Consider the following 20,032-nt stretch of genomic DNA (forward strand, 5'->3'; position numbering starts at 1 on the left):
CAAAGTGAAATCACTGCTGCAGAACTGCACAAGTCAGCCCTTTTTAATCAATGAGAAAATTTCAATTTCTGTCAACAGTACATGCACTGGTTGAGTGTTACTCCAAATCATTGGTCTTTCACATATCATTGGACACAGCCTGACTTCAAAGCAGAATACATCTTCAAATTCCTAAACAAAATAGTAAAACTGGGAACATGCAAACTCCAGCTTTGCAATCTCTCATTCAAAATTATACACAATACATCCTGGGCATTTGAAAGTTACAGACAGAAAGTGTTTTTGGTTTAGTTGACTGGCATTGCAAATTCACGTACCTTCTTTCACCATTATGTTCAAACTTTATTCGAACATCATTCTGCAATGGAAGGGAAATGTTTTGCATTAATGAGGGTATGATTTTTCGAAGTCATCTAAAGATGCTACTTCAATTCAAACATTTAACAACTGGTCCATTTCAGTGAGCTCCTCTTACCTGCTTGTTGCCGTGGACACTAGCTTTGCTCTTCACGCTGTCATAGCCACTCATTCGGCTCTTTCGTCCCATTTGCAGGGCAACCAGGTCCTTCATAATGGACTTTAAAGCTTCCTGCTCATCTGCGAAGTAAAATGCAAAATCAGTTTTAATGCAATCCACAGCTGTGAATTATTATTGTATCTTACAGTACAGAAGGCCATTCAGCCCACCATGTCTGTGCCGACTCTTTGAAAGAGCTTTCCAATCAGTCTCACTCCCCAACATTTCCCCATTTCAAATGTATAATCAAATTCCCTTTTGTAAGTTAATATTGAATCTGCTTTCACCACCTTCTCAAGCAGTGCATTCTTGATCATAACTCACTGCATAAAGAAAAAAAAAATTATCTCCCCTTTGGTTCTTTTGCCTGTTATTGCAAATCTGTGTCAACTGGTTACCAATCCACCTGCCAGTTTCTTCAAAACGCTTCATAATTTCGAACACCTCTATTAAATCTCTCCTTCACCTTTTCAGCTCATAGGACAGAAATTCAAGCTTCTCCAGTCTCTCAATATAAATGAAGTCCCTCTACCATTCTCATAAATCTCCTCTGCACCCTCTCCGTGGTCTGAAATTCTTCCTGAAATGTATTGCCCATAATTTGACATTCTATAAATTAACTCTGCTCTTTGGTATTTGGCCATCTGGCCCACCAGCTCTTTGCCAGTGTTTATGCTTTACAAAAGCCTCCTCCCACCTTACTCAATCTCACCCCATCAACATATCCTATTCCTTTCTCCCTCATGTACGTATCTAGCTTCCCCTTAAATACATCTATACTAATTGCCTCAACCACTCCACTTGATAGTAACTTCCACATTCTCACCACTCAGTGATTTCTCCCTAATTCTTTATTGGATTTATTAGTGACTATCATATTTACAATACCTAATTTTAGACTCTCCCACAAGTGCTAATATCTCCTGTACATCTATCCTATCAAACCCTTTCATAATTTTAAAACACCTCTATCAGGTCACCTCTCAGTCTTCTCTTCTAGAGAAAAGAGCCCCAGCTTGTTCAATCTTTTCTGATATTTAGAGCAGTTATCAGTAGTGCACTTCACATATAGATGCAGCTAGAATTCACAAAAATGATTTGCAGCAGTACAAAGATGATATTATGACTATTCTGGCAGTCAGCACAGAGATAGCATTATTTGAACACTTCAGCAGAATACCATTCTGAAGTTACACATGAAACTGCTCGTGTGTTGCTGAACTCAAATGCGTGCATGGATTTAAAAATAACATGACAGAAAAGAATGGCCAGGTCCATTGCAGCATCAGCACACAGTGAGAGTGTGCTGCTTCTATCCTCTGTTCAGTCAGTCTCAGCAATGCTGTTGCTCAGAGAAACTCAAGGGTCTTTCACTGGATTGAGGGGGAACAGCCACCGGGCAACACTTGCAAGTCTCCTGCTGCTAGCTGGACAGCAAGATGGTTGCTGGGACAGTGCAGAAAGAGCTTTATTCAGTATCCAAGACATGCTGTTCCTGCCCTGAGAGGGTTTGATGGGACTGTGTAGAGGGAGCTTTACTCCGCATTTAACCTGCATTACAGGTGGAAGTGCGTTTTTGGTGTACAGGAAGCTGCTGCTCAGGTTATATTTTCCCTACCAGCTCAGAGACAGAGCATGAAAGGGGGAAATACTCAAAGTATGAAGATGATTTTTTTTTAAAACTAGTCCGTGCCCTGATCAATGTTATCTGGCTTGAGTATTAGATGCAGCTTTGAGGTCATTTGCATGTGTCAGCATACACACGGCTGTGTTTCCGTCAGCCAGGATGTGCCTTTGTTTGAATCTTTCAGTCCTGCCACCTCACTTGTCAGTAATTCTGTTGATATCTTGCACTGTCATGCCTTCCCATCAAGGCTCAAAGTGGCCCAAGAGGGGATCAATGTGTACAGCTGCTACAGAAATCTTTTCTGATCAAATGAGGAGATAGGATGTTTTAAACACTGCACTTAGGATGTTCAAAATCCTGTATTAAACATCAAAAATACTGAAGCAAAAATGAGTATTTATTCTGTAAATATTGGACAGTGTATTTCCCAAGGAATAGTGAATGCTTTAAATAAGGCATTTCAGCAGAAAACTACTAAATAATGAAGGGAACATTTGAGTACTAAAATATACTAGCAGATTGCCCATTGCGCTGCTAACAAGAGATCTGTGGAAATAGTCTTTATAACAGCATATGACATATCAAATCTAAATCAGGGGACATAATCACTGACCAACGCAAACAAATGGACCGCTGGATGGAGCACTACCTAGAACTGTACTCCAGGAAGAATGTTGTCACTGAGACTGCCCTCAACGCAGCCCAGCCTCTACCAGTCATGGATGAGCTGGACATACAGCCAACAAAATCGGAACTCAGTGATGCCATTGATTCTCTAGCCAGCGGAAAAGCCCCTGGGAAGGACAGCATTACCCCTGAAATAATCAAGAGTGCCAAGCCTCCTATACTCTCAGCACTACATGAACTGCTATGCCTGTGCTGGGACGAGGGAGCAGTACCTCAGGACATGCGCGATGCCAATATCATCACCCTCTATAAAAACAAAGGTGACCGCGGTGACTGCAACAACTACCATGGAATCTCCCTGCTCAGCATAGTGGGGAAAGTCTTTGCTCGAGTCGCTCTAAACAGGCTCCAGAAGCTGGCCGAGCGTGTCTACCCTGAGGCACAGTGTGGCTTTCGTGCAGAGAGATCGACCGTTGACATGCTGTTCTCCCTTCGTCAGATACAGAAGAAATGCCGCGAACAACAGATGCCCCTCTACATTGCTTTCATTGATCTCACCAAAGCCTTTGACCTCGTCAGCAGACGTGGTCTCTTCAGACTACTAGAAAAGATTGGAAGTCCACCAAAGCTACTAAGTATCACCACCTCATTCCATGACAATATGAAAGGCACAATTCAACATGGTGGCTCATCAGAACCCTTTCCTATCCTGAGTGGCATGAAACAGGGCTGTGTTCTCGCACCCACACTTTTTGGGATTTTCTTCTCCCTGCTGCTTTCACATGCGTTCAAGTCCTCTGAAGGAGGAATTTTCCTCCACACGAGATCAGGGGGCAGGTTGTTCAACCTTGCCCGTCTAAGAGCGAAGTCCAAAGTACGGAAAGTCCTCATCAGGGAACTCCTCTTTGCTGACGATGCCGCTTTAACATCTCACACTGAAGAGTGCCTGCAGAGTCTCATCGACAGGTTTGCGGCTGCCTGTAATGAATTTGGCCTAACCATCAGCCTCAAGAAAATGAACATCATGGGACAGGACGTCAGAAATGCTCCATCCATCAATATCGGCTACCATGCTCTAGAAGTGGTTCAAGAGTTCACCTACCTAGGCTCAACTATCACCAGTAACCTGTCTCTAGATGCAGAAATCAACAGGCGCATGGGAAAGGCTTCTACTGCCATGTCCAGACTGGCCAAGAGAGTGTGGGAAAATGGCGCACTGACATGGAACACAAAAGTCCGAATGTATCAAGCCTGTGTCCTCAATACCTTGCTCGATGGCAGCGAGGCCTGGACAACGTATGTCAGCCAAGAGCGACGTCTCAATTCATTCCATCTTCGCTGCCTCCGGAGAATACTTGGCATCAGGTGGCAGGACCGTATCTCCAACACAGAAGTCCTTGAGGCGGCCAACACCCCCAGCTTATACACACTACTGAGTCAGCAGCGCTTGAGATGGCTTGGCCATGTGAGCCGCATGGAAGATGGCAGGATCCCCAAAGACACATTGTACAGCGAGCTCGCCACTGGTATCAGACCCACCGGCCGTCCATGTCTCCGCTTTAAAGACATCTGCAAACGCGACATGAAGTCCTGTGACATTGATCACAAGTCGTGGGAGTCAGTTGCCAGCGTTCGCCAGAGCTGGCGGGCAGCCATAAAGGTGGGGCTAAAGTGTGGCGAGTCGAAGAGACTTAGCAGTTGGCAGGAAAAAAGACAGAGGTGCAAGGAGAGAGCCAACTGTGTAACAGCCCCGACAAACAAATTTTTCTGCAGCACCTGTGGAAGAGTCTGTCACTCTAGAATTGGCCTTTATAGCCACTCCAGGCGCTGCTCCACACACCACTGACCACCTCCAGGCGCTTACCCATTGTCTCTCGAGACAATGAGGCCAAAGAAGAAAGAAGATGACATAGTGATCATATGAAATAAGAGAATTAATGAATGATTGGCTATCCTACTGTATGAAGCCCAGTTTCATCTGTCAGGGCACATTTATTTAATTGATTAATTTGCAATAGCCTGCTTGCTTTGAAGCCTGAACGAGTTGTATTGGGTCACATTTTTTTTTTATTCGTTCATGGGATGTGGGCGTCGCTGGCCAGGCCAGCATTTATTGCCCATTCCCAATTGCCCTTAAGAAGGTGGTGGTACAACTGAGTGGCTTGCTAGGCCATTTCAGAGGGCATGTAAGAGTCAACCACATTGCTGTGGGTCTGGAGTCACATGTAGGCCAGACCAGGTAAGGACAGCAGATTTCCTTCCCCAAAGGACATTAGTGAAACAGATGGGTTTTTACAACAATCGACAGTGGTTTCATGGCCATCATTAGGCTTTTAATTCCAGATTTATTAATTGAATTCAAATTCCACCTTCTGCTGTGGTGGGATTTGAACCCATGTCCCCAGATAAATACCCTGGGTCTCTGGTTACTAGTCCAGTGACAATACCACTACGCCACTGCCTCCCCGTTTATTCATGTATCAGTGGAGCGCTCCCCTCTGAGGCCCAATTACATTTATTCTGCCACGTGCATTTCTTACCACTTGCTACAAGTGGAAGTGTAAAGCGTACGCTGGCCTGTTCCCCACAAAGTACGATTCAGACAACAGTATTTCTATAACTAATTGCTGGCTTCCTAAAGCCTGATCCTGTCTGTTGGACCACATGCCCAAAGATTATGTTGCTTCCTTTCTTCAAACATTACAAATGACATACGTTTAGAAGCAGGAGGGCGAGTTATGTACTATTAATACAAGTTCTTGTTGCTGCTACTGTGAATACCCTAAACTGTACAGTCAGGTGAATACGGATTTGCCTTTGCAAGCAAGACAGACCAGGAAAATAAAAAGGTAAATTGACTGGCATGAAGTGAAAATGTGCCCTTTGCCAATTCCTCTAATTCCTAATTTTGTCTACATTATCTGCCAGCAGAAAAGTCAGGCCAAATCACTTGCACACCCCTAAAGAGTCAAACACTGACACCTTGAAAGGGCTCAGAGGCGTCCAATTAGCCCTCTTGCCAAGGAAGTGATTTGGAGGTTGGAAGAGAGGAACATGCAATGCAAAACGTGAGGACAAGCATACATGACTGTACCACAGCTTAAATAGTCCATTTCTACCTATGTTCCTTAATTCAGTACAACACAAGAGCATAAAATGGATTTCATGAAGGCACCCCTTCATTCCATTTAATGTTACCTTCCCAGAATAGTCACCGTACAATTTTCTACTGCAGCATTGAGCTCATTTGGCTTCAACACCTCAGTGAGGAGACCACAAGAGAAAGGATTCCCATTCCTAATTGTTCAGGGTCTCCGGCTCGAAGGTAGGCAGGTGTAGACATCAGGTGACCTGGCTCACTTGCTGACACTCAATGACCCCTCTTATGCAAGACAACAGGTCACTTACGCACTGAGTAACTGCTGGTGATTTGTGTAACTAGACCTCGTCAATGCTTTCAAGTCGGTGGGGGTGGGGGCGGGGAGAAGAGGAATTTTTTTTTCAGAACAGCACAAGGGCGAGGATACTGCATTTGCAACATGATGGCATGACTTGCTAAACCATCCTGGCAGGATAAGCTAGTCTCCTGGTCATGTCAGTTCCATGTATAAATAAATGGCCCTAACAAGGCATTAAATTGTTTCTGAAAGAACAGTCAGCTGCAGAAAAAGGAGGAGAAACACTTACCCATGTTTGCAGCAGGCAAGGTTGTCAATTCAGTTCAAGTTTGGGCAGAACTTCCTCTGCTCAACAGGCATCTATGGCAACTGTGAAAAAGAGCAGACAAGATATTCAGTTAAACAACAGTAAACTTACATTTCAAAACACCAACAAGGCTTGTTTCAGTTGATTATTGGGGATATAGAAATTCAATTAATTTATTTGGATTTAATCCGCTCAAAAAATTAACAGCCATCTGAAATAGTATTTCTGGATTCAGGGTCTTTATGCATATTTTTCTCCAACCCCAATCGAGTTATTTTTAAAATACAAAATTTGGACTGGTCAGTTTCTTGCCAGGTTATGCCACCTCTACAGTCTGTCAAAGTGGAGAGCCAACATTCGTTAACCAGAAAACATTAAATAGCAAAACAAGCTTTTAATTCTGCTGTTTGTTAACAGCGTACTAACAAAACATACATCTTTACTCTTTAGAGTTCCTTTGTTTGTCTGGTGTTCCAGTCCCAGAGACAGCTTCACGGTCTTTGGAGGCCACTGCTTAAAAGCAACCTCCTTAACCACATTGTGAAACTTTCTGTACTATCAGCTGAGTATTAGAAAACCCAAGGTAGTTGCTGCATTCAATAGCTAATAAAATGAGTGTCACTAAAAGAATGAATAAGTGAATCTGTTGCTATTCGGGATTCCCAAATAGGCCTCTAAGCCCTCGGATAAACTGTAAAGGATCCTCAAAGTGGCAATATATTTTGTACAGGGCTGACATATCTAGTTAAATTATCCCCAAAGGGATTCTTTATACATTGAATCCAGGCTGAGTAAGCAAATCTGCATGGGCGGATTGCATGAAGCTGACCCCACTTCGCTGTCGACTCAGATTCACAGCTTTTCTAGCTTATCTTCCAAGAAGATGGGGGAAGCAGGAGTTCCACACGTTCTTGTACGCTACAGCATATTCAAACACACACAAACACTCCCTCACCTAATTATAAACAGAGAGTGGAACAAAGTGTGTGCACCAAGCAGAATGGAGTGGACATTGTCTGGCAACTGTCTGTGCAGCAGTCTCGTCGAACTAGCCCCAGCATGAAATTAACTTCAGAGAGGCACTACTTTACAATTCACAGAAGATTCCATGACACAATGATCTCCAAATACAGCCAGCAACAAACCTACCAGAACAGCAGCAGACCACATTGTAATTTAGGGAGAGAAGTGCATGACGGCTGCAGTTGTCCATTGAGTGCTGTCCAATTTGTATCAAAGCACCAAGGGAAAGTGCCTCATGACACCATGGACACAACACTTGAAGCAGGCCTAAAGATTCCATGTACTACTAAACATCAGACCCAGGACACTGTATGTATACACCTTATACAAGTCTACGGTTACATATGAGACCCGAGTCAGTACTTATTTCCTCTGGTTGGAGAATCAGTGTTGCGGGGTAATCAATTTAAAATCACTGGGAGTAAAGAGAGAGATTCAGAGAAAATTGCTTTACTCAGACGGTTACTGAAGCTTTGCCTCAGGGCTTGGTTGAGGCACAGACCCTGCATCTTTTAAGCGAAATGGATAAATATCTGAAGCAGAGAGACTGCATAAGGTGACAGGAGTATTTCTGGATTGCACTGACACAGACATGATGGGCCAAATGGCAGATATATATATATATATATATACACACACACACACACACCCACACAACACACACACCCTTATACATTTCAAACTCAAGACACTATATACAAACCTTATGCAGGCCTACTGCTACTCATCATACCTGGAGCACTGTAAATATACCATATGCAGCCCATACCACTCATAGTGGGCATGTTGATGTCAAAGTGATTAGCCTGCAATATACCGTGGATGCTATAACCAAAGCTCGTGAGAAAGCATTGGGGTCAGGTCCATGAGGAGTTCAACATGTTTGGGTCAGGTGTGGACCAAGCTGTTCCGATTACAGTCAGAGGGTGAGTTGAGCGGGCCATGCCCAGTTTCTCATGTTTGCTACAGAAAAGTGCGTAATATGTTCACTTAAATTTGTGACGGAAAATACTGCAGGGGACAACTGGGATGGTAAAGAGAAAGAATGTGCGAACAGCTGCTCAAACTGCCTGAAATAGCTGGCATGTTTAATGCAAAATAAGTCATGCCTTTGAAATTAACACCTATAGAATAGCAAATGGCCAGCGCCATGTGCCTGATATAAGTGGCTGCTGAGGATGTGATGGGCACTGTACCAAAGAAAAAACTTCTTGCATTTTTATAATGTTTTTCACATTCTCAGGACAACTCAGAGCACTTTACAGTTCATAGATTGATTTGGAAGTGCAGTCACTGTTGTTCTGTCGGCCTAAATGCATAAAGTAATATTCCCCAAACAGCACGTGAATGACCAATCTGTGTTTGGTTGTGGGCTGAATGCTGGTGAGGAAACTGGGAGAATTCCTTGCTCTTCTTTGAATAATGCCAAAGGACCTTTGACACTACTTAAACAGGTACAGGGGGTCTCAGTTTAATATTTAATCCAAAGCACAGCTTCCCGACAACACAGCAGTGGGCTTAGCTAGCATGTTAATACTAAAACACTGCATGTGGGGTGGTGGTGATGGGGAATATCACATTCAAGCAATGTGATTCTTGCACGATGCTCTTAATTTGCCATCTTAAACTATTCAACACCAGAGACACATCTGTAAACACCAACATTATACAAATTAGGCAGCCCTCTCCAAGCACAATCCATCTTTAGGAGCATCAACTCTATAATGTGATCTAACTAGCTGTTTGTTCCAGTTGAAATGGACAGACAACATTAAAATGTCAATTGCACATAATCAAAATTGGATTCGGGGGAGAAAGCCTACAATGCAGTTGCATGAAGATTATACAAGCTCACCAAGCTTTGCTATTCTTGTAGTGACAGCACTGCTGTACTTGCATTGCAAAGCAGGGTTGATGCTTCATAGAATTGTATAGCACAAAGGGAAGCCATTCAGCCCATTGCGCTGGCTCTATGAAAGAGCCATCCAATTAGTCCCACTCCCCTGCTCCTTCCCGATATACATGCAAATAATTTCTTTTCAGGAATAAATCTAATTCTCGTTTGAAAGTTTTAATGAATCTGCTCCAGAGTAGCATGGTTAGCATTTTGGCCACCCTCTTTTTCTACACAGCTAGCAAGTACATTGTACCTGTTGGAAAGGACCAGAGACTGCAGGACCTCCTCTACCCTTCCTGCTAACTAATAATCACACACTTCCCTTCCTGCAGTTTGCCTTCCTCTGAAGTGAGACACTACCCCGAAGAAATTTTTAAGCAGTGCATGCTGGATCATAACTCGCTGTGGAAAGAATACTTCCCATCTTGCCTCTGGTTCATTTGCCGATTATCTTATGTGCCCTCTGGTTACCAACTCAACTGCCAGTGGAAAGTTTGATCACTACCTACTCTATCAAAAAACATTATTTTGAACACCTTTATTAAATCTGTCCTTAATCTTCCTGTTCTAAAAGAATGATCCCAGATTCTCTGATCTCCCCATATAACTGAGATCCCTCATCATTTGCACGGCTCATCTGAATTAAGTCCACATTTCTGTGCTTCATTACCCACCTTACACTTAGAAAATTGGTTGTGAAAGACAGGTAGGATGCATTCCATCACATTTTTTTCCCTCAGCTTCCCCACCCTCCCCATTGCTGAGGTGACACTAAAGGCCCAGGTTGAAAACTGTTAAAAGTTCATGCCAGGTGCTCCAAGAGCGTCAAGAAAGCACCTAGCACTTGAATCCCCGATCCCCCACCAATCCCCTCCTCCTACACTATGTTGCATCTGAACTGCTCCGTTGCCAAGTTTTACATGTGCTAATGTTACTGACAAATTTACACAGCAGGTATCTATATTTCAACTGGTGTCCAAGTCAAAATCCAGTAAATATTTATCTTTCATCCCTGGTACTATTGTACTAAATTACCATTTTAATAATTAATAAATTGAACCATGAAGTATACAATCATTTTTACTGTTTGTGCTGTAAATATTATGCAATACCACATATGTATAGGTAATATATCCTTCTCACATGGTCCAGTTTTGCTACAAAAATATTAAACTGGTCTGACGCATAAGCCATCATTATGCTGTGCTTTCAGGAAACAAAGGCAGCATGGATCAAGAGAGATGGCTACTCAGGAGGCTACAGAACTGAATTATTTTAAACATTGGCTTTTTCAGCAATAATAATGCTGTTTAAGTCCAAAGTATAAATTAATCAACATTCATAAGTACCTGGTAATAGAAGGGTAACAATGGTGGCTGAGGATAGACGGGAGCTCAAAGGCTATTGTCAGAGTCTGGGATGCTACGCTGGACCAGAGTCCTCGAGGAATGAAAATAGAGGGCATGTTACCTTCTTATGGTCAGTTTAAGAGGTCGCATTTTGGGAGGAAAGTAAGATGCCGATCTTAGTTAGGAGATGGTATAGGGATGACACTGTACTAAGAGGAAAGCATGCTTAAGTAAAGAATGAGAATTGGCCTATATTACCACTGTAGCAAGACTAACATGCATGGAGTCTCCAGATGCAGGAAGTACCTTCATACTGATGCAATGCCAGTTACTTGTTCAAGGCCAGAAATGCTTAATCAATATAAGACCAATGGAAACCTGGCAGATCACAGGACACTAGAATAAGTGGAATACAGCACAGCTTTCGTAAAAAAATCAAACTTAATTACAGTAGTATGTATGAAAACTAACAAGGAGTCATTCTGCCCTCGAGGACTCACCTCATGTTCTCCTTCAGATGACAATACAATGTTTGGAGGGAATAAGGAAAGTGTGTAACGGACGTTTTGCTGCCTTCTCAGCACTCACTGGGTAAAAGTCCTGCACTGGTTAGCAAAGGGCTTTGGGACCAGGAGGTCCGAACCCAGTCCTCACCAGCATCCTCCACCATTTCTGCCACTTCCAGCATGATGCCACCAACAAACATCTTCCCCTCCACTCCCAGCATTCCGAAGTGACTGTTGCCTCTGCGACACCCTGGTCTACTCCTCAGTCACTCATACCACCTGTTAGTAGGTCCCTAAGATCATGATCGTACTGAACGGCAGAGCAGGCTGGATGGGTCATAATATCTACCCCTGCTTCTATTTCTTGTGTTCTCCCCCCTTTTCCAACTGCATCTTTCCATGCAAGCACAAGAGATGAAACACCTGTCCTTTTACAGAGTCATCGAGAGATACAGCACTGAAACAGGCCCTTCGGCCCACCAAGTCTGTGCCAACCAACAACCACCCATTTATACTAATCTTACATTAACCACATATTCCCTACCACATCCACACCATTCTCCTACCACCTACCTACATTAGGGGCAATTTACAATGGCCAATTCACCCATCAACCCACAAGTCTTTGGCTGTGGGAGGAAACCGGAGCACCAGGTGGAAACCCATGCGGTCACAGGGAGAACTTGCAAACTCCGCACAGGCAGTACCCAGAATCGAACCCGGGTCGCTGGAGCTGTGAGGCTGCGGTGCTAACCACTGCGCCAATGTGCCAATGGGCCGCAAGAGGATTTTGGGAGGGTGGAGGGAAGGGAGGCAGAGGAAGGTTTCATTTTCAAATCTACAAAGAACAATGATGGCGCGTGATTTGCGAGGGGGTGAGATCCTGGGGTAGTGTTTGTTCATTTACTTATTTAGAGATACAGCACTGAAACGGGCCCTTCGGACCACCGAGTCTGTGCTGACCATCAACCATCCATTTATACTAATCCTACATTAATCCCATTACTCTCTCACATCCCTCAATTCTCCTACCACCTACCTACACACGGGGCAATTTACAATGGAAAATTTACCTATCAATCTGCAAGTCTTCGGCTGTGGGAGGAAACTGGAGCACCCGGCGGAAACCCACGTGGTCACAGGGAGAACTTGCAAACTCTGCACAGGCAGTACCCAGAACCGAACCTGGGTCGCTGGAGCTGTGAGGCTGTGGTGCTAACCACTGTGCCACTGTGTTACCTCTTCCCTTCACACCGTTCAGGGATCCAAACACTCCTCCCAAGTGAAACAGCAATTTACTTGTACTTCTTTTAATTTAGTATTCTGTATTCGCTGCTCACAATGTGGTGACCTCCATATTGGGGAGACTAAACGCAGACTGGGTGACCGCTTTGCAGAATACCTCCATTCAGTCTGCAAGTGCGACCCCGAGCTTCCTGTTGCTTGTCATTTCAATTCTCCACCTTGCTCCCACTCTGACCTCTCAGTCCTTGGCCTGGAACAGTGTTCCAATGAAGCTCAACGCAAGTTCGAGGAACAGCACCTCATCTTTCGACTAAACACTTTACAATCTTCCAGAGTCAACACGGAGTTCAACAATTTAAGATCGCAACCTCTGCTCCCATTTTTTTCTTTCTCCTGCCTTTTTTCCGCTGGTCTGTTTCTCCCCCCCCCCACAAATCACTCCTCCCCCCTTGTTTCTTTCTTAATCCCTTTACTTTGTGTTTGGACTGTGCTACCCTGCCATTTACACCTCATCCAAACACACGTGTTGTTTCTTTACGTGTCCCATTACCACTCCCTTTGGCTTTGCACCACAAAAACTTTTGTCATAGGAACATAGGAGCAAAAGGAGGTCATTTAGCCCATCGAGCCTGCTCCGCCATTCGATATAATCATAGCTGATCATCCACTTCAATGCCTTTTTCCCACGCTATCCTCATATCCCCTTATACAATTTGTATTTAGAAATCTATTGATCTCTGCTTTAAACATACTCAATGATTGAACTTCCACAGCTCTCTGGGTTAGAGAATTCCAAAGATTAACAAGCCTCTGAGTAAAGAAATTTCTCCACATCTCTGTCCTAAGTGGTTTCACCCTTATTTTGAAATTGTGCCCCCTAGTTCTAGATTCCCCAACCAGGGGAAATATCTTAGCTGCATCTGCCCTGTCTATCCCTTTCAGCATTTTGTAAGTTTCAATGAGATCACCTCTCATTCTTCGAAACTCTAGAGAATACAGGCCCAGTTTCCCCAATCTCTCTTCATTAGGACAGTCCCGCCATCCCAGGGACAAGTCTGGTAAACCTTCGTTGCACTCCCTCTATGACAATAACATCCTTCCTAAGGTAAGGGGACCAAAACTGCACACAGTACTCCAAGTGCGGTATAACCAAGGTTCTATACAACTGAAGTAAGACTTCACTACTCTAGTACTCAAATCCTCTTGCCTTCCTAATTGCTTGCTGCACCTGTATGTTAGCTTTCAATAACTTACTGACAAGGATACCCAGGTCCCTTTATACATCTGCACTTTCTAATCTCTTACCATTTAAGAAATACTCTGCACATCTGTTCCTCCTCCCTAAGTGGATAACCTCACATTTTTCCACATTCCATCTGCCATTTCCCTGCCCACTCACTAAGTCTGTCCAAATCCCCTTGAAGCCACTTTGCATCTTCCTCACAACACACATTCCCACCTAGTTTTGTGTCATCCGCGAACTTGGAAATACTACATTTGGTCCCCACATCCAAATCATTGATATATACTATAAACAGCTGAGGCCCAAACACTGATCCCTGTGGTACCCCACTAGTCACAGCCTGCCAACACGAGAATGAACCGTTTATTCCTACTCTCTGCTTTCTGCCTGTTAACGAATCTCCTGTGGGGGACTATCAAAAGCCTTCTGAAAATACAAGTATACCACATCCACCGACTCCCCTTTATCAGTTCTGTTAGTAACATCTTCAAAAAACCCCAAGAGGTACGTCAAACATGATTTCCCATTCATAAATCCATGCTGACAATGCCCAATCAGATCATTATCCAAGTGTCCTTTTATCACAGCCTTTAGAATAGATTCTAGCATTTTCCCAACGACTGATGCAAGGCTAACAGGTCTGTAATTCCCGGTTTTCTCTCTCCCTCCCTTCTTAAATAGTGGGGTGACATTTGCGACCTTCCAATCTGCAGGAACCTCTCCAGAATCTATAGAATTTTGGAAGATGATCACCAATGCATCCACTATCTCCATAGCTACCTCTTTCAACACTCTGGGATGTAGAATATCAGGTCTTGGGGACTTATCAACCTTGAGGCCAATTAACTTCTCCAATACAACCTTATTACTAATATTAATTTCCTTCAATTCCTCATTCCCCCTAATCCCTTGGATCTCTAACTTGGGGAGATTTCTTGTATCTTCCTGCCATTTACACCTCATCCAAACACATGTTTTGTTTCTTTACGTATCCCATTACCACTCCCTTTGGCTTTGTACCACAAAATTTTTTGTCATTTAATTTCCTGCCCTCTACCCTATTGCAGACCTTCTCTTTTGTTGTTCTTCCCACCCTCCTCCACCACCACCACACCCACACCCCCCCACCATCCCTTTCACTTGCTTAAAACTGATTACATTCCTAACCTTTGACAGTTCTGATGAAAGGTCTCAGACCTGAAAAGTTAACTGCTTTTCTCTCCACAGATGCAGCCTGACCTGCTGAGTATTTCCAGTATTTTCTGTTTTGGTTCCAATCTATGCAGAGTTAGCTGATCACAACCAAAGTAGCATCGCTATCCTCTAACTCCTGCGAGAAAGCACATGTGAAAATGAGACTAGGAGGCTTTTTTTTGTCAGAATGTGGGCGACACCTGCATTTATTGCCCATCCCTCACTTTCCTGACATGCTGGTAGATCTCCTTTTTAGAGATCATTTTACAACCAGGTGCTGGAAGGTGGGATTAGATTGGGCAGCTAGTTTGTTCAGACAGCACAGACACAATGGGCTGAATGGCCTCTTTCTGTGCTGTAACATTTCTATGGTTTATGTGCTTCTAACTGAGTGGCTTGCTGGGTCACTTCAGAGGCCTTAAGAGTCACCTTCATAGTGTGGTCTTGAGTCACAGGTAGGCTAGATGAGGTAGGACTGGCAGATGTTAATACATAAATCCTCGTGCGCCATGTCGGAAGCCGGGACTATTTCCAGTGCCCGGGACCAGCATGTGTGCAGGAAGCATCTCCAGTTGCAGCTCCTGGAAGCCCAGGTTTCGGAGCTGGAGTGGCAGCTGAGGACACTGTGGGGCATCCATGAGGTGGAGAGTATCGTGGATAACACCTAGAGAGAAGTGGTCACACCACAGGCTCAGACTCCACAGGCAGGAAAGTGACCACCAGGCAGAGCAAGAGGACTAGGCAGGCAGTTCAGGAATCTCCTGTGGCTATTCCCCTGCAAAACAGATATACTGCTTTGGATACTGTTGGGGGGAATGGCCTCTCAGGGGAAAGCAGCAACAGCCCAATTCGTTGCACCACGGTTGGCTCTGCTGCACAGGGGAGGAGTAAAAAGTGTGGGAATGCAATAGTTATAGGGGATAGATAGGCGTTTCTGTGGCTGCAAAAGAGACTCCAGGATGGTATGTTGCCTCCCTGGTGCTAGGGTCAAGGATGTCTCAGAGCAGTTACAGGACATTCTGAAGGGCGAGGGTGAACAGCCAGTGGTCGTGGTACACATTGGTACAAACAACATAGGTTAAAAAAAAGGTTGAGGTCCTAAAAGCAGAATATAGGGAGCTAGGAAGTAAGTTGAAAAACAAGACCTCAAAAGGTAGTGATTTCAGGATTACTACCAGTGCCACGTGCTAGTCAGAGTAGAAATAGCAGGATATATCGGATGATATAGAGATTCCTGGGACATTGGGACCAGTTCTGGGGGAGGTGGGGCCAGTACAAACTAGACGGGTTACACCTAGGCAGGACCGGGACTGATGTCCTGGGGGAGTATTTGCTAAAGTGGTTATGGAGGCTTTAAACTAAAATGGCAGGGGGGATGGGAACCTTTGCAAGGAGTCAGAGGAGGGGGGATCAAAGACAAGCACAAAAGACAGTAAGGGGAATAAGAAAAGTGATAGGCAGAGAAATCAAGGGCCAAAATCAAACAGGGCCACAGTGCAAAATAGTGGGAAGGGGACAAGTAATGTCAAAAAGACAAGCCTTAAAGCTTTGTGCCTTAACGCACGGAGCATTCGCAATAAAGTGGATGAATTAATCGCACAAATAGATGTAAACAGGTATGATACAGTCGGGATTACGAAGACATGGCTGCAAGGTGACCAGGGATGGGAAATGACCATCCAAGGGTATTCAGTATTTAGGAAGGACAGACAAAAAGCAAAAGGAGGTGGAGTTGCATTGCCGCTTAAAGAGGAAATTAACACAATATTGAGGAAAGGTATTAGCTCTGACGATGTGAAATCTGTATGGGTAGAGCTGAGAAACACTAAGGAGCAAAAAACGTTAGTGGGGGTTGTATATAGACCCCCAAACTGTAGAGTTGAGGTTGGGAATGGCATTAAACAGGAAATTAGAGACGCATGCAATAAAGGAACATCTGTAATTATGGGTGAATTGAATCTGCATTTAGATTGGGCAAATCAAATTAGTCACAATACCGTGGAGGAGGAATTCGTGGAGTGTATAAGAGATGGATTTCTGGACCAATATGTTGAGGAACCAACTACAGAACAGGCCATCCTAGACTGGGTATTGTGTAATGAGAGGGGAATAACTGACAATCTAGTGGTGCGAGACCCTTTGGGGATGAGAGACCATAATGATAGAATTCTTCATCAAGATGGAGAGTGATGTAGTTGATTCTGAGACTAGGGTCCTGAATCTTAGTAAAGGTATGAGGCGTGAGTTGGCTAAGACGGATTGGGAAATGTTACTTAAAGGGATGACGGTGGATAGGCAATAGCAAACATTTAAAGAGCGCGTGGATGAACTGCAACAATTGTTTATTCCTGTCTGACACCAAAGTAAAACAGGAAAGGTAGCCAAACCATGGCTTACAAGGGAAATTAGAGAAAGCATTAGATCCAAGGAAGAGGCATATAAATTTGCCAGAAAAAACAACAGACCTGAGGATTGGGAGCAGTTTAGAATTCAACAAAGGAGGACCAAGGGATTGATTAAGAAGGGGAAAATAGAGTACGAGAGCAAGCTTGCGGGGAACATAAAAACTGACTGTAAAAGTTTCTATAGGTATGTGAAGAGAAAAAGATTGGTAAAGACAAATGTAGGTCCCTTACAGTCAGAAACAGGGGAAAATTATTATGGGGAACAAAGAAATGGCTGACCAACTAAATGCATACTTTGGTTCTGTCTTCACAAAGGAGGACACAAATATCATCCCAGAAATGTTGAAGAACACATGGCTGAGTGAGAGAGAGAGGAACTGAAAGAAATCAGTATGAGTAGAGAAATGGTGTTGGGGAAATTGATGGGATTGAAGTCCGATAAATCCCCAGGGCCTGATGGTATGCATTCCAGATACTTAAGGAAGTGGCCCTAGAAATAGTGGATGCATTGGTGGTCATCTTCCAAGATTCTACAGACTCTGGAACAGTTCCTACAGACTGGAGGGTAGCTAATGTAACCCCACTATTTAAAAAGGGAGGTAGAGAGAAAGCAGGAAATTATAGACCAGTCAGCCTGACGTTGGTAGTGGAGAAAATTCTAGAGTCCATTATCAATGATTTTATAGCACAGCACTTGAAGAACAGTGGTAGAATCCGGCAGAGTCAGCATGGATTTACGAAAGGGAAATCATGCTTGACAAATCTACTAGAATTCTTCGAGGATGTAACTAGTAGAGTTGATGAGGGGGAGCCAGTGGATGTGGTTTATTTGGACTTTCAGAAAGCTTTCAACAAAGGTCCGCATAAGAGATTCGCGTGTAAAATTAAAGCACATGGGATTGGGGGTAGTGCATTGCGATGGACAGAAAATTGGTTGGCGGACAGGAAACAAAGAATAGGGATAAACGGGTCTTTTTCCGAATGGCAGGCAGTGACTAGTAGGGTACCGTAGGGATCAGTGCTAGGACCCAAGCTATTCACAATATATATTAGTGATTTAGATGAGGGAACCAAATGTAATATTTCCAAATTTGCAGATGACACAAAACTGGGTGGGAGGGTGAGTTGTGAGGAGGATGCAGAGAGGCTTCAGGGTGATTTGGACAAGTTAAGCGAGTGGGCTAATGCATGGCAGATGCAGTATGTGGATAAATGTGAGGTTATCCACTTTGGTAGCAAAAACAGGAAGGCAAGCTATTATCTGAAAGGCTAGAAACTGAGGGGAATATGCAGCGAGACCTGGGTGTTCTCGTGCACCAGTCGCTGAAGGTAAGCATGCAGGTGCAACAGGCGATAAAAAAGGCAAATGGTATGTTGGCCTTCATAGCGAGAGATTTCGAGTTTAGGAGCAGGGATGTCTTCCTGCAATTCTACAGGGCCTTGGTGAGACCACACCTAGAATATTGTGCACAGTTTTGGTCTCCTTATCTGAAGAAGGATATTCTTACTATAGACGGAGTGCAGCGAAGGTTTACCAGACTGATTCCTGGGATGGCGGGTCTGACGTATGAGGAGACATCGAGTCAGCTGGGCTTATATTCGCTGGAGTTCAGAAGAGTGAGGGGGGATCTCATAGAAACCTATAAAATTCTAACAGGACTTGACAGGGTAGATGCAGGAAAGATGTTTTCGAAGGTGAGGGAGTCCAGAACCAGGGGTCATAGTCTAAGGATATGGGGTAAACCATTCAGGACTCAGATGAGGAGAAATTTCTTCACCCAGAGAGTGATGAGCCTATGGAATTCACTACCACAGAAAGCAGTTGAGGCCAAAACATTGTATGTTTTCAAGAAGGAGTTAGATATAGCTCTTGGGTCTAAAGGGATCAAAGGATATGGGGAGGAAAGCGGGAATAGGTTACTGAGTTGGATGATCAGCCATGATCATAATGAATGGCGGAGCAATCTCGAAGGGCCGAATGGCCTACTCCTGCTCCTATTTTCTATGTAAATTGGGTTTTCAAAACAATCCAAAAGATTCCATGGTCTTTTTTTTTCTGATGCGAGCTCCCATATGACCAGATTTATTGAAACCAGTTTTGCAACTTGTCATTATGAGACTTAAGGCTGTAGGTTGCTCATTCTGTATCTGGTTTGACTTGCGACGGAACCCTTGGTAAAATAATGTGCTGACATTCACACTCGGAGCTTACACACACAAAACAGTAATTTAGGTGAGATACCAGAAAGTAACTGGCAACCTAGCAAGAATCAGAGCCTCCGAGAGAGGAAGGGACAATATTGGAATGGGTGACGAAAGATTTGTGACCATGGATTGCACAACACTAAGTGTGATGTTCTGAAGCACTCCTGTCAAGAAAACATGCCATGCCAAATAAGGATTTTTAATTCATCAGTTGGAAACTTACATTAAACTTAAAAAAAGGAAAGCTGGCATATTACAGACAACTTTTACAAAGACTTTGCCACAGCTAAAAAATGGCCGACACTATTTGCAGTTGAAAACCTTGCACATTCCAAGGCAAAGTGGAGACACATGTCTGATTAGCCAGTACCCAAAACAATGGCTGCCCAATTAGTTGAACTACCTGAGATTGCTTTCATTAGCAAGACATTCAAAGCTATCCAGGGACATTAACATTGAACCCCTCCTGGGGGAAACATTGGCACCATG

General features: G+C 43.9%; 1 protein-coding gene across 2 annotated transcripts in view; it reads right to left on the reverse strand.

Annotated features, from left to right (window-relative positions):
* map3k3 (mitogen-activated protein kinase kinase kinase 3) overlaps window positions 1-20,032 on the reverse strand; it is a 162,844-nt gene that overhangs the window by 130,067 nt on the left and 12,745 nt on the right. For both annotated transcript variants that reach the window (XM_068013134.1, XM_068013133.1), the window contains exons 2-4: window positions 6,459-6,538; window positions 476-597; window positions 318-358 (exon numbers count right to left, since the gene is read on the reverse strand). In XM_068013134.1, coding sequence (XP_067869235.1) covers window positions 318-358; window positions 476-597; window positions 6,459-6,462 — 167 coding nt within the window. In that variant the 5' untranslated portion in view covers window positions 6,463-6,538. The remainder of the gene's footprint in view (window positions 1-317; window positions 359-475; window positions 598-6,458; window positions 6,539-20,032) is intronic.

The sequence above is a fragment of the Heterodontus francisci genome, chromosome 33 (assembly GCF_036365525.1).
Source record: "Heterodontus francisci isolate sHetFra1 chromosome 33, sHetFra1.hap1, whole genome shotgun sequence".
Taxonomy (NCBI): domain Eukaryota; kingdom Metazoa; phylum Chordata; class Chondrichthyes; order Heterodontiformes; family Heterodontidae; genus Heterodontus; species Heterodontus francisci.